The sequence below is a fragment of the Aulonocara sp. 'chitande type north' Nkhata Bay genome, linkage group LG3 (assembly GCF_057382095.1).
Source record: "Aulonocara sp. 'chitande type north' Nkhata Bay isolate Kocher_YH1m ecotype deep benthic linkage group LG3, A_spYH_male_GT1.1, whole genome shotgun sequence".
Lineage (NCBI taxonomy): Eukaryota > Metazoa > Chordata > Actinopteri > Cichliformes > Cichlidae > Aulonocara > Aulonocara sp. 'chitande type north' Nkhata Bay.
The window spans coordinates 23,578,842-23,593,470 of NC_141346.1; the positions used below are offsets into that span (position 1 = coordinate 23,578,842).

The 14,629-nt window shown below is 37.6% G+C and overlaps 1 protein-coding gene across 1 annotated transcript; it reads right to left on the reverse strand.

The window, feature by feature from the left end:
* Window positions 1-1,428: 1,428 nt before the first annotated feature.
* LOC147334657 (uncharacterized) lies at window positions 1,429-9,174 on the reverse strand. The gene is made up of 15 exons (XM_086287386.1): window positions 9,036-9,174; window positions 8,710-8,817; window positions 8,477-8,538; window positions 7,574-7,687; window positions 7,291-7,377; window positions 7,065-7,160; window positions 6,626-6,724; window positions 6,265-6,363; window positions 5,834-6,025; window positions 5,681-5,749; window positions 5,415-5,513; window positions 3,888-4,004; window positions 3,688-3,783; window positions 2,990-3,085; window positions 1,429-1,748 (listed from the first exon to the last, which is right to left on the reverse strand). Exons 1-15 carry the CDS (start codon window positions 9,073-9,075, stop codon window positions 1,644-1,646), a joined length of 1,479 nt encoding a protein of 492 aa, XP_086143512.1. The 5' UTR covers window positions 9,076-9,174; the 3' UTR covers window positions 1,429-1,643.
* Between the last annotated feature and the right edge of the window lie 5,455 nt (window positions 9,175-14,629).

The following is a 14,629-nucleotide window of genomic DNA, read 5'->3' on the forward strand; positions in this document are numbered from 1 at the left end:
CTGACCTCAAAGATCTCCTGGGGCGGTAAATGCTAAGAAGCTCTGCCAGGTAAGGAGGTGCAGTACCGTTAAGAACCTTAAAAACCAACAGTAAAATTTTAAAATCAATCCTAAAAGCAACTGGGAGCCGGTGGAGAGAGCAGAGGACCGGAGTGATGTGGTCTCTCTTTTTGGAGCCGGTCAGCATGCGAGCAGCAGCGTTCTGCACTAGTTGAAGGCGATGCAGGCAGGAACGATCTAAACCAGCATAAAGGGAGTTACAGTAGTCCAGCCGTGAAGTAATAAAAGCATGGACCACCCTTTCTAGATCGTTCCTGGACAGGTAGGACTTGACTTTAGCTAAAATCCGTAGATGATAAAAAGATCCCTTGACTACGGAGCTGATTTGTTTATCAAATTTAAAAGCACTGTCAAAAGTAACACCGAGGCTCTTAATGGAGGAAGTACATTCGGAAGTTAGGGGTCCCATAAAATCAAAGGAAAGGTTGGGGTCTTTAGGAAGCCCAAACACAATGACTTCAGTTTTACTTTCATTTAGATGTAGAAAGTTAAGAGCCATCCAAGTCTTAATGTCAGACAAACAGGAGAATAACGGCTGCAGAGAGTCCTTACAGTCTAACCTCAGAGGGAGGTAGATCTGAATGTCATCAGCAAAGGTGTGGAAGGACACATTATGTTTGCGCAGCACATCGCCCAGAGGGAGCAAATACAGAATAAACAGCAGGGGGCCTAGAATGGACCCCTGAGGTACACCACAAGTTAAAGGAGCTCTGGGAGATGACAGGTCACCGAGGTGAACAGAAAAACTCCTGTTATCCAGATAGGACTGGAAAAACTTTAAAACAGTACCTTTCAGACCGACACAGTGTTCTAGGCGGGATAACAGTATGTTGTGATCAACAGTGTCGAAGGCTGCTGTCAGGTCTAAGGTTACTAGGACAGCAGCACAACCAGAGTCTACAGTTAAAAGCAAATCATTAAAAACTCTCAGTAAGGCGGTTTCAGTGCTGTGACGAGCTCTAAAACCAGACTGAAACTTCTCATAGAGACTGTTGTTGTCTAAAAATGACTGGAGCTGCCTGAGGACAACTCGTTCCAGTACTTTGGACAGAAAGGGCAGATTGGAAATGGGCCTATAATTGGAGAGTATAGAAGAGACCTACTTATCAAGAGCTATAAAAATTAAAAGTAAATAGTCCAAACTAAACAGAAAATACTCTTAACAAAGAATATTAAATGTATATCCAATCTTTCAGCTATAAAACAATAATAATAATAATAATAATAATAATAATAATAATAATAATAATAATAATAATACAGAGTCACACAGTCAGAATAATGACAGAATAGTTTCATATGTGACTGTTACACTATAATAATTAGTGAATGAAGCACAAAACTAAATGTGAGTATGATAAAGGCCAGTGGCATTTAAGTAAACATATACGTGAAACATCAGAAATTAAAGTACAAACATCTGCATTGAAATCCTCCTGCTGTCACAGTGTTACATTACTGCATAGATTGTCCAGTAATACAAATTCACAGTAAGAAAAAAGTGTAGCCTTCAACAATTCTGAAATTGATTCAATAAACAATCGTGTAAAAGAAATATTGAATTACTGACATCAAATATTTAATTAATTGTCCGGAGCTTTGGTTGGTTCTGTTGGCACCAAATGTTCATCTCCAGAGATGTCACATTCTTTCACAGCCTCCTCAGGTTCTTCTTTGGCTTTTTGTAACTAAAGCAAAGAATTAATGCACACAATAAGAACCACTTTGTCATGGTCTGGGTGTGTGGCTGTAAAATTCCGCTGAAGGTCTGGACCTCCCTGGTATCCACCCATGGGCAGAGCCTACAACCTCCCTCACCTGAAGCTGATTGAGGCAATCAGGTCGTAGATTTAAGCTGCTTGCTGATACTGCTTCCTCGCCAGTTCGTCAACTACCCTATGATTCTCAACCTAACCTTGCAATCTTGTGGCCTGCAGTGTCACTTGCAACCTTACACCACCACGGGATCTTCACCGCTCAGGACACCACCAAACCCACCTGGACCGCACCACCTCTCCTTCAACGCTTCCATCTGCCACCTGCACAGAAGATTTTCATAGCTTCCACCCTCTCCAGAACTCCTCATTGGCTACCGCTCTAACACTGCTCTCCTCTCTTCCAGTACGCACCTAATCACCAGCAGCTGCCGCTGCTTTCTTGGACCTGTCCCCTTGCTTATCCCTCTCCCCTGGCCAAGACCCTCACACCCCATGTGTCAAGCGCTATCGTAAACATCATTTTTGTGCTAGTTAATAAACCTTTGTTAAACCCTTTCCTCAGCCTCCGCTTTGGGTTTTCTGCACGTGGGTTTGATCTTTGGTACTTGGCCGTTTTGTGACACACTTTAACTTTGCAGTGCACCTCTAAAATGTTCAGTGTGGTGTTTCATTTTTTGGTATGAATCTGAAAAGTCGTAGCTTACACTAAGCTTTCTCTGCTCATGAATTCTACTACAATTACTGTATCCTTTTTACGTTGTTGTTGTGTAGTTGTAATAACAATACCTTATCTTTGATGCTCATAAAGACACAGCAGTGTAACTATTGGAAACACCTTTGTGATTCTAGCCCACAATGCATAATGTAATAATTCCAGCCCAGCTGGCTAAAACAGCCCAGCTTCCACTCTTTCTTTATCCTTTAATAGCAGCTTTTTACTAATTTGAACAGAAGTGGGTGTGGCTTCCGTACCTGGGATAACATGATAGATGCATGTATTACCTCTCAGTGACATCATACAGAATTAAAAAAAAAGTTTAAAACTGTCTCAAGCATAAGCTTTTGGCTCACACATATTACTTGTACATGCAATAGCCTTGTTATCTAAAACATTGGCCATCCTTAAAATGAGCATGGAGTATTAATACATGAAATGATTCATAATAACAAAAATAGGAAAATAGAAAAGATCTTTAAAAATGGGCACATACCTGGTTTATCTTGTTTTCCAGCTCCTGTTTCAGGGCCTTTATATCTTCCTCAACCTCCTTCCTCCTCTGCTGTTCACCCCGAATCTTCTTCTTGAACTGCAAGAGAAGAAAGAAAACACATTTATATACATATAAATGTAAATTTAAAACTAAAATTAATTTTATTAATCTTGTGTTGAACATTTATGGTGAGATTTTGTTTCACTTCCCTCCTGTGTGAAGTGTGTTTTTCCAACCCGTTCTCACTCCCAAAGCGTAACATTTTACGCTAGGTGACAAATCGTCACCATATTACGTTTTCGGCTACCCACCACGTTCCTAAATGACGACCTCGGAAAAAGAGGAAATATGAGAACCGTCTGGACTGAACCTACACATGTTCGCTCTTATTCTTCAAATCGCTTAGAAACACGCTATTTAACATCATTAAAGTCCTGGTTAAGGTCAGGAATAAGGTTATGGTCAGGGCTAGGGATAAGGTTAGGTTTAGGGCTGGAATACAGCGCTGGAACGTCTACTCCCGCGGGAGCGTCATTGCACTGGATTCCAGCCATAACCCGCCGCGTACCATAAGAACGCCAAAGGTCTCCTTTCGCGTTCCTCAGGAACGCCGCGGGACGTGACAAAACGTCGACATGTTACGCCTCGGGAGTGAGAACGCTCTGGTTTTTCAAAGAGCAGATTATAAACTCACTGACCTCCTCCTTGTATCTTTCTTTTAGTTCACTCAGCTGTCGCTCAGACTTTTGGCTCACCTCTGTGAGAGACTCAAACTGACACTTGGACTCTTGTAGCTAACAAAGAAACATGAAGGATTTTGAACAAATTGTAAAGCCTTGAAAAACACACAAATGTTATGGTGGGTGGATATGTAGATCTTTATATAATGAATACGCACCTCTTTGTTTTTATTCTCCAATTCATCCTTCAGAGTCTGCACATCTTTCTCAGCTTTCTCTCTGCTCTGCTGTTCATCCTTCAGCTGCTGCTGGAGTTCACTTACCTTGATTTCAAGCTGGGAGGAAAGAGAGGAGAATGTAAGTCTTTGAAAATGATTAGAGAAGATGAGACATGTCCTTTTTGTGGGTTTAATAAGGAGATTTACATTTATTTATTTTTTGTTAAAATTTGGATTTGCGATTTGGAAAAAAGCAATAATGCTAAAATTCATTATTTTAGCATTATGGCTAAAATACATTATTTGTCTGATGCAATGTTGCATCAGACAAATAATGTATCTACATGTATCTACACTTTATTGCTACAGCAGCACCTTCAATAATCTCGTGTTTAAATGTAGTATATGTTACTTGTTAAGTACAAAATGTACAGCTAATGTCTGAATAAAACTGAATAAAATAGTTTTCTATAATGTGTTTGAGTTAACACAGCGGTCCCCAACCCCCGGGCCTCGGGTCCGTGAGTCGTTTGGTACCGGGCCGCGAGAGTTGAGGCTCAGGTGTGAAATGTATGGTTTTCAGGGTTTTTATCGGTTTTCAGCGTTATTTTGTTATCGTTTTTATCATTAACTCGGTTTTCCTTGGTCTCTTCACGTGTGTTATGAATAAATCTTCTTTTTTCGGTACCGGTACTGGTTTTATTTTATTGTATTAATCCGCGACACCTTAAAGGCATCCATGAAAATATTGCCGGGCATAAACCGGTCCATGGCGCAACAAAAGTTGGGGACCGCTGAGTTAATATCATATGAAAAATGAATACTCTGCTGCTGTGCACCCTGGAGCTTCCATTCAAACCTGCCCACTCTGTCTATCACCTCGTTCTTGCTCTCCAGCCTTGTCTTCACTTTAACATCCACTTTCCTCCGTTCCTCACCCAAAAGCTGCTGCTGTGCTGTAGCTACTTCCTGATCTATATCAAAATCTGTTTACATTTTAATGCTAAAATCACTTTTTGCTTCTCTTCAAAACACAGGTTTGATGGAATGGTCCATCAGCAATGGTGACTTACACCTCACAAAGTTAGAATAGCCAAGTCTTTGCAGGAGAAACATTTTTCTACCTTTATTAACTATCAGGTAAAACATATCTGAAAATAATCCTCATATAAGCTAAATATAAAAGGATAAGTGCCAATTAATAAACAGTAGAGTGAAGACATCCACCTCATTTTCTTTGGCCTGCAGTGTCGTCTTCAGGTTATCCAGCTCTTTTTCCATCCACTGATTTTTTTTTTCCGTAACAGATCAGCTACTGATCAAATACGGCTGTGCACCCCCAGTTTGTTAGAGACTTTTTTTTATTGTTAAAAGACGACGTTTCTTCTAACCATCACCATGTGCTCACCAACTGTTTACTTTGTCTCCTGACATTCACATGTAGTTCTTTAAAAAGTACCATATCATGGTTGTCCTGAGTTAGTGTAATATAAGGTCATGTGTGCTGTAAGAGGTGATGTTGCTTACTTTGTTCCTCGTGGTGACAGCAAGGCCGAGGTTCAGCTGTGAAGAGGCCTCCTGCTTTTCTTTAAGCATGTCGGGTGTCATCACCTCAGTTTTATCCAACTAACAAACAGAAGCACAGCTGAGAGGATCAATTATTCATTCATTTAGGTTAGCATACAGCTAAGCATGGACTAGATGACAACTGGGGAAACATCTGAGCTGGTTTCATTCATTTAGACCACTTCATTCATGCTCTCCAGCCTTTTCTTCAGAGTCTGCATCCTCACCTCATCATTCCCGCTGTGCTGTTCCTCACCCTGCAGCTGCTGCTGTCCCACAGCTACTTCCTCATCCACCTGAGATTAGAGAAAAAAATGTTACAGCTTTTAAAATAAATGTTCAAAGTTTTGGAAGATTTAATTTGCAAAAATGTTACCCACAACATGGTTTGGTGAGTTATTCTCCAGTGTCTGCAGGTTTTTCTCATCTCCTTCCTCAGTCTGGTGTTCATCACTGAGCTTCAGGGCTGCAGCTTCTTTTTCTTTGGCCTCAAGCTTCCACTTCAGGATCTGCAAGTCTTTCTCATTTGACTGATCTTTACCATGAAGTAGTTCTTTTACTTTGTCCTCCAGCTGAAAGATAAATTGAGAAACACACTGTGTTATTAAGCAGGACATTAAAAGGCAAGATTAATACGAAAAGAAAACAAATCTGTGACTATTTTTCTTTTTATAGTATATAATACTGAGGTAGGAAGCCTTGACATTTCTCTGTTATAAATTGGTATATTATATAAGAGTCAAGTGAATCCAACAGCCCTGACATTATGTGTGCATGTGTTACAGAAGAGTGTATGTTTGTGTGTGTTTACCTTCTGCACCCTGCTGATGGCGAGCTTAAACTTCAGTTGTGAAAAAGACTCAGGGATTTCATAAATGAGGTAATTTCTCAGCCATTTAAATCTCTCCAGCTAAAAACCACAAACACAGTTAAATTAGGACTGTAGCTTATACTTGGCCTCAAGCTTGTAGTCATCAGCAATGATGACTGTAACTTTACAAAGTTTGAATAGCCAAATGAAGCATAAGCATGTGCAGGGGACACATTTTTCAAAGTTGCTATCAGGTTAAACATAGATATCTGAAATCTGATATATCTGAAAATAAACCTCATATAAACTAAATATAAAAGGATAAATGCCAATTTATAAAAGGTGAAGTGAAGAAATCAACCTCTTTTTCTCTGGCGTGCAGCGTCCTCTTCAGGTTATCCAGCTCGTTTTCCATTGACTGATTTTTACCACTGAAAAACTGATCAACTGTATCTTCCAGCTGAAAAAAGAAAAGTGTTTGAAATGAGTCACGATCATATAAAAATACTTGAAGCAGGAATTTTTTTTCCTTGATATTAACATATAAAGTAAGACAAAGATCAGCTACTGATCAAATATGGCTGTGCTTCCTCAGCGGGCCTCAGTTTTAAAACAAAACTTTTCCTTCTAAACATCACCGAGTGCTCATTGAAGGGGTAACTGTTTAATTTATCTAATGACATTCAAGTGTGGTTCCTTAAAAAAAACACCACAAGGTGGCAGATGTTATTTGGTATAATATAAATTAAATTATAAAATTAATTGTGTTCATGTGGGCTGTAAGAGGGGATGTTGCGTACTTTATTCCTCCTGGTGACAGCAAGGTCGAGCTTCAGTGAAGAAGTCTTCTGCTTTTTCTTAAGCATGTCAGGTGTCATTACTTCATTTTTCTCCAACTAACAGACAAAAGCACAGCTGAGAGGATTAATAGTCCACTCATTTGAGATCTGAGCATAGACTAGATAATAACTGGGGAAACATCTGAGCTGGTTTTGTGCATGCAAAGCTGTCCGAGGGCAAACACACCTCCTCCTTTGGTGTACTGATCTCCACACTCTGCTTCTCTGGTTCAGGTTTGGTCTTCTTTAAATCACCTGACTTTGACAGCTGCAGCTGAAAGTCAGTGTCAGTGTATGTCAGCAGCATGATTGTTTGGTGATATGAGCAATATAGAGTTGCATTATCGTTTGTCATTCTGTTCCATAATTTAGCAGTGTTACCGTTAGGTTTTAAATTAAAAATAAAAAAGAATTTAAAATTGATAACATTTAAGATTTAAAGACTAAAGTATTAAAGCAAAGAGTTTAACCTCAGCATTGTCAGTCTTCAGATCTTTGTTTGGTGTCTGCAGGTTTTCATTCCTTTCATTCTGATCCTCGACCATCCGGACTTCAGCTTTTACATCTTGACTCTGAGTCTCAGACTGTTTTTTAAAGTAAAAATGCAACAAAAAAATCTGAATTTTAGAGGTTTTAATTTCTCTTCCGCTTCTGTTGGTGTAAATCATATTTAAGTATTCACTGGGAGTTACTGTAAACTGACACCAAATATGAACATTACTGGAATAAATAACGATGCCTTGTGAAGAGGATAAATAATTAGAAACTCAATGTACCTCATTCCCCTCGATCTCATTTGCCTTCAGAGTCTCTGCCTTCACCTTCTTCTCAACCTCCTGCTTCTCGTGCCCTTCATCCTTCTGACTCTGAGTTTTTCTGACTTTGGACTGGGAGAGAAATGAGAAATAAAACAAGTTAAAGTGGTGAAGCACACCATTTAACATGTCTGTGGGGAGTTTGGCTCAGCCAATCTTTTCTGCATCATAGGTGAAGACAAATGAAATTAAGAGTTGTAGGCAACAAATGCACAGGTGCATAATTTCACTAACTATAAAGACTGAAACAAGCTGTCAAAAGTCAACAAATCAACACCTCTAAAAACTCATCTTGCTTTATAATGGAGTCTCTTTTTATTGTGGTATCTATTTCTGCATTTTTTAAGTTTGTCCTTTCATCATGCCTTTACTCACAGCCATGACAGTCATTCATTTTACACCATCTGTAATTTGTTTTTAGTGCAGCCTGTTCGTTTCTCTCTTCTGATTCAGCTCTGACTGAACCTTGTTGTTCAGGTTAGACTCCCCTCTGACAGACAATTCTCTATTTCTTTTTTCATCAGAAGTAGATAAAAGTAATGTCCATTGTTTACTTACATGCTTGTTGTCATTTTCTGTTTTTCCTGAGCTCAAAGTCTTATTTTCATGTTTGCTCCCTCCTGTCAGAAACACAACAAGTTGTAGATTAGTGTTTAGTTTGATTCTTATAAATTCTTAATTAATCTGGGTGCACTTTATCCAACATCTGTTAAAATACAATTATAATGAAACGAGTTATTCATATAGCTCATTAAACTTGTGTCAGACTGAAAAATGAATTTGTAACTTACTGTTTTTCTTTTGTTTACACTTGTATGTGACAATGACAACAAGAAGAATGGGCACGGAGACAACAGTAATACAGATGCAGATAAGCACTGGAGTAGGAGTCAAATTATCTGAAGTGAAAAATTAAAGAAAACAATGAAAATAAAATAACTATATTAATATTAATAATAATCTCTAATTTAAAAAAAACCCAAAAATGTTTCTTTATTTGTCATCTAACTGCCAGTAAAAAACAGCAAGTGAAGAAAATCCAAGTTTTCTAAAGTATTTTTATACACATATAAACAAGTACTGAGCTTTAGATTTGAATATACTTGTGTCAGGTTACCTGGGCTGACCAGAAATCCAAACCAGTTTTTTAGGCTCATTTTGTTCTGGAAAACAAGAAGAAAATCGTCACATTAAAGAGATATACCTCTGCATTCATGTTGAAATGAAAAAAAAAACGAAGTGGTTTAAAAACAACATCCTAACTTTACTTTGACATATGCTAGTATCTATCAACACTTAACTATGATCAGACTAATTGATTTTATTTATTTTAAGTGAAAACCATAGGAGTCCATGTAAATGAGGCCTAAATTATTTGACATAATTATGCTTAAACTGTTTCTTCTCTGTAGATGGCCTTCATTGCACCACACTGTGTAATGTACAGCATAGACGGATAATAACTATTACAATGAAGCTTGTTGTAAATTTCCTCACAAATAAGCAAATACACCTTAAATCACCACAAAATCTGCATCTGAAAACTACAGTTTTACATTTTTGAGCAAGATTAGCAAGATTAGTTAGAACCACAGAGGCACACATTATGTTTCTATTATACAGTAAGTTGTGCAAACAACCAAACAACCAGTATTTACCTCATAAATGAAACTGATGCATCTGCTTCCTTGCAGTGAGTGAGAGCATTTGTCCTTCAGCACTGGTTAAAGGTTAAAGGAGGCGTGGTTTCTTCAGAAGTCTGATGAGAAAAGAATTTGTGCCTGTCAGACAAACAATCAGCTCATGTGAGTGTGCACATGTCAAAAGGAAACTTCATTAAATGCTTGTAATGCCAATGATATGGTCTGGTTGAGCAACTATTACAAACCTAAGGCCTTGACCTTTGAACTTGCTATGATGAAACGTTTTCTTAAGTGTGTCCATACTGTTTACATTTGTGCACACAAACCTGTTTCCAGGACAGACACAAACTAACAAATCAACAAAGTAAATATGTGGCAAATGTTACTAATGGTTAAAAGTATTTTTGATAATATTCAAAATAATGATAATAAATAAATAAATAAATAAATGAACAGACAAACTATGCTCCTCTGGTATTGAATGATGAAGACACTGTAGTTTAATCAAGTTATTTCAATAAGCATAAATTATAACTGAAGTTTACGTCTGTTTTATTGTGCAGTAGCCTTTGTACCTTCCTGGTGTTGCTTTCTATTGTCATAACTGTTAAAGCCCATTATTGTTATCCCAGCTGCTTCATCTGTGCTTCACTACACGTTTTCTCTCTTTGTTAACCACATGCTTCTAGACTCATGTGCTGACTTCAGTAAAGCCAATACAATGTGGATATTCTTCCAGTTTGTGGGATGATGGAAACAAGGAATAATAAAGTGGGACACCAGGTCACTTTAGTGCAGGAGCTGCAGTGTTTCAACTGACCTACAATCTACAAAATTAAAGTAAAAATGTGCATAATGTAAAGACACATTCCTCCCCGTGTGTGGCAGCCTGTTACAGCAGCTACGCTCATTCTGAGCTTCTGTATCTCCTCTTTACTTTCTCGTTCTGGCATCGTTGTGCTCAATTGTATATAGCATTTGTATTCTATTTTATTCTATTGTATATAGTATTTTATTTTATTCTATTCTATTGTGTACAGTTGTGTACAGTATCTTATTCTTATCTTATTACAGTGTTTTTCCAATTTTTCTATGTGACTTTGCACTGTCCACTTTCTGCTATAACAAAACAAATTTCCCACGTGTGGGACTAATAAAGGTTATCTTATCGTAATCATGTTGAACTCAAAAAAATGAAACGATATTGTAACTCATCTTTGATATATACCATGCTTTGATGATCTATCCGCAGTTAACTATGATCAGAATTAATGATTTTATTTATTTTTACTAAAAAAAGGTAACAGTCCATGTAAATGAGCCCTTAATTATTTGGCATAATTAAGCTTTTGCTTTCTCTTCTCTGTAGATGGCCTTCATTGCACACACACTGTTTAATGAACAGCATAGAGTTATAATAACCATTGCAATGTAGCTTGTTGTAAACTGCCTCACAAATAAACAAATACACTTTAAATCACAACAAATCTGCATATGAGAACTACATTACAGTTTTATATTTGTACAGTTTAACACTGTAAAACTGTCAGTTAGAACCACAGAGACACACATCATATGTTTCTATTATACAAACAACCAGTATTTACCTCATAAATGAAACTGATGCATCTGCTTCCTTGCAGTGAGTGAGGCTGTGCAGCATGACTCCTTCAGCACTGATTAAAGGAAAACACTCACCTGTGGTGACAGGAGGCGTGGTTTCTTCAGAAGTCTGAGGAGGAAAAGAATGTGTGTTGCAAACAAACAATCAGTTCATGTGATGTTAAAATGAAACTTCATTAAATGCTTTTAATGCCAGCGTGATGCGATCTGGTTAGGCAGCTGCTACAAACCTAAGGCCTTGACCTTTGACCTTTCTATGATGAACTGTTTTTTGAGTGTGTCCATACTTTACATTTATGCACACAGACATGGACGGACACAAGTCAACCAAACACAGTAAATATGTTGCAAAAATATTGCGATGCTTGAAAGTAATTTTAATAACAAAAAATTAATTAATAAATAAATGAACAAGCTATGGTTCTCCAATATTGAATGATGAATACAGTGTAGTTTAATGAAGTTAACTCAATAAGCATAAATGATAACTAAAGTTTTTCTCAATTTATTGAACAGTATTACCTCCCTGTTGTTGCTTTCTATTAAACCACATTATTATTATTCCAGCTGCTTTTCTGATGGGTAATCTATGCTTCAGTACTTCGTTTTCTCTCTTTGTTAACGACACGATTCTAGACTCATGTGCTGACTTCATTAGACCCAATGTGGGACAGGGAATAATAAATGCTACATACAGTTGGACACCAGGTCACTTTAGTCCAGAAGCTCCAGTGTTTCAGCTGACCTCCAATCTACAACATGACAGTACAAATGTAGACAATGTAAAGACTCCAGAGGTGTAGTTCAAAAACTGAGAATTATATTACAGGATTTAAAGGTAATCAACCTATATTTGTCTGTGACAGGGTACTTTTTGTTTGTTTGTCATTAGTTTAAATGAAGAAATGAAATTTAAATGAAGAACCTGTTTTCTGGTACTGTTTAGTACTTGGAAATATCACAAAGGTCATTAATCGGGCTTTAAGAACCAACATCATACTTATGCTTTTGTCAAGTGACCAAGAGATCTCAGAGCACTGCAGCTGAAGAAAAAGCAGGAAACAAAGACACAGCACTACACACAATGACACGTCTTTTGTTCATGTTATTTTTATTTTTTCATTTTTTCTGTCTGTTTGCATGTTTTCACAGTATTTTTTCCATTAAGTACCATCATGTCTTAAGCCTCTTGGTTGTTATATACAAGCATTAGAAAAAAAAAGCTCCTCCCACCAGTAAACTCAAACTGTAAAGAAACAGTCGAGCACATGACCTTCAGCAGAATTCAAGGGAAAAATGCTGTGTTTGTTTAACATTTTCTCTTTAAAACAGACCCTACTTCATTCTTTCACCTTAACATTTGATCAGTTTCCTTCTTCTCTGGAAACTGGTGACAGGTGACATATCTGAGCTCTCATTATAGTTTGAGCGTGTAGTACCCTGACATGAGATCTAAAGAAATAAAAGGAAAACTGGACGGCAGGCAAGGCCTGTTTTTTTTCTCCTGCTGCTCAAAGCATTGAAATATGCATTTTACTCATGTTTGATACAGTCCATGATCCAAGGAGATCCCAAAGGACAGTGGTGATGACCAAAAAACAAACAAACAAGGAAAACAAAGAACATGAAATCAGTGTCAATCAAAATCAACTGCTAAAACACACTTTCACCAAGCTTAACGTTTGGTAGTAATAGTAAATAAATAGCATGGCTTCACCATAGAACTATTATTACAGTAATATTAGGAATATGGTATGTCATCTTGTATTTTCATCATTACTACATTAACCTGTAAATACATATAAATACATAAAGAGTAAATTATGTGTATTGTCTCAAGCTAAACTCAGAGCAATTGCAGCCAATAATAAGTATCTGGAATCGGTTTGCCTTCAAAAACAGAATTTAACGCTCTCTGTATATTGTTTCACTATTATTAGTTGTCCATTTATTATTATTTAAGCTAATCAAATAAATCCTCCTTTTAGTTTTGTGCCTTTATTGAAGTTAGTGTTCGATTTGTATTGTTTATTGTCATTTATGCTTAGAAATATTTAGTCATATATGCTTAGAAGTGTATAATCATTTGTAGATTGAACGAATGTCTCATCCTAGGAGGTCTGTAACGGCTCTGTGTAGCATGAAGGGGGAGTGCGTTCACTCCTCTTCAGAGTGTTCTGGCATAGATCACACACCTCCTAGGAGAGGTCGTATCTTCTCTTGCTGATATATGGTATAGCAAACACACGTATATCTGTTTGAGTGTAAGAGTCTCTTGTTTAGATGGACCTCTAGACTCCTGGCACCAGCTTTGGGGAGTCTTCACAGGGTCACACTCTGACCCCCCACACACACACTTACACAACGCACAGGCAAGGTACTCTTTGTGTGTATGTAGACGTCATATGTTAATGAACCCATGTATATTCATGTAACCTCAATAAAAGAGAAGTGTTACAGGGGAGCAGACGAGAGCGACTGGGGTCAAGCGAAGGGACGGCGCTTGTCGTGGTTCTCTCCCTCATGCATGAGTAACATGAAGAACTTTGCCTATTTGTGTCTTGCTTTTGCTGTGTAATTAAATTGTCTTGACTGTTCCAGCGAATAGGTTCAAACTACAAACCTATCAGTTAGCTTTTCTAACCTTCACTGATCTAATCTAAGAAAAGAGAAAACAAAAGAATAGAAGTATTTATGTTCTGAAACACAAGCAGGTTTATGTATAATGACAGCATGAGGTCACCACAAATATTCAGTTCATTCAGTGTAATAACAGCTGCTTCACTTCTTTATCTCAAGTTCTGATCAGTTTCCTGTTTCACTGGAATGACACTGCTTTAGACTGTGGTGTCCTGTTACAGTACAAAATGTTATCAAATGTTAAATGGGATCAGCTTCCATGGTTCCCATTTTTCCTGAAGTTAAGCTTTTTAGGACACTCGTCTCTGTCAGTGCGCCCCAGGGTGGCTGTGGCTACAATGTAGCTGCCATCACCAGTGTGTGAATGTGTGTGTGAATGGGTGGATGACTGGATGTGTAAAGCGCTTTGGGGTCCTTAGGGACTAGTAAGGCGCTACACAAATACAGGCCATTTACTATAATTGTTGCTGTGGCAATACACCTTACAAGTAATGTTAGCATAACAATACGTGAATAATGACAATGCTGACATGCTGAGGTTTTATGTTATATGGCTAGTATGTTGGTTCAGTACACTGTAAAAAAAAAAAAAAAAAAACACTGTAGATTTTACGGTAAAACGCTGGCAGCTGTGGTTGCCAGAAATCTACCGTAAAATTACGGGTGAAACATTTTCTTCTTTAACGGTAACAACGTATTGTTATTGTTGATTTTACGGTTAAAAACAGTGCTAGGGTCAATATTTTACCGTAGAAGAAAATGTTTTAACTTGAAGAAAAAATGTTTTTCCCTAGAATTAACATGA

Bases quoted from the DNA above. Each gene is read 5' to 3' on its own strand.
- LOC147334657 (XM_086287386.1), bottom strand. From the start codon at position 9,075: ATGAGCCTAAAAAACTGGTTTGGATTTCTGGTCAGCCCAG. The intron at 7,378-7,573 runs GTTAAACTCTTT...ACTGACTTTCAG, and splicing joins TGAAGACTGACAATGCTGAG to CTGCAGCTGTCAAAGTCAGG. The intron at 6,026-6,264 runs GTAAACACACAC...TTTATCTTTCAG, and splicing joins CCATCAGCAGGGTGCAGAAG to CTGGAGGACAAAGTAAAAGA.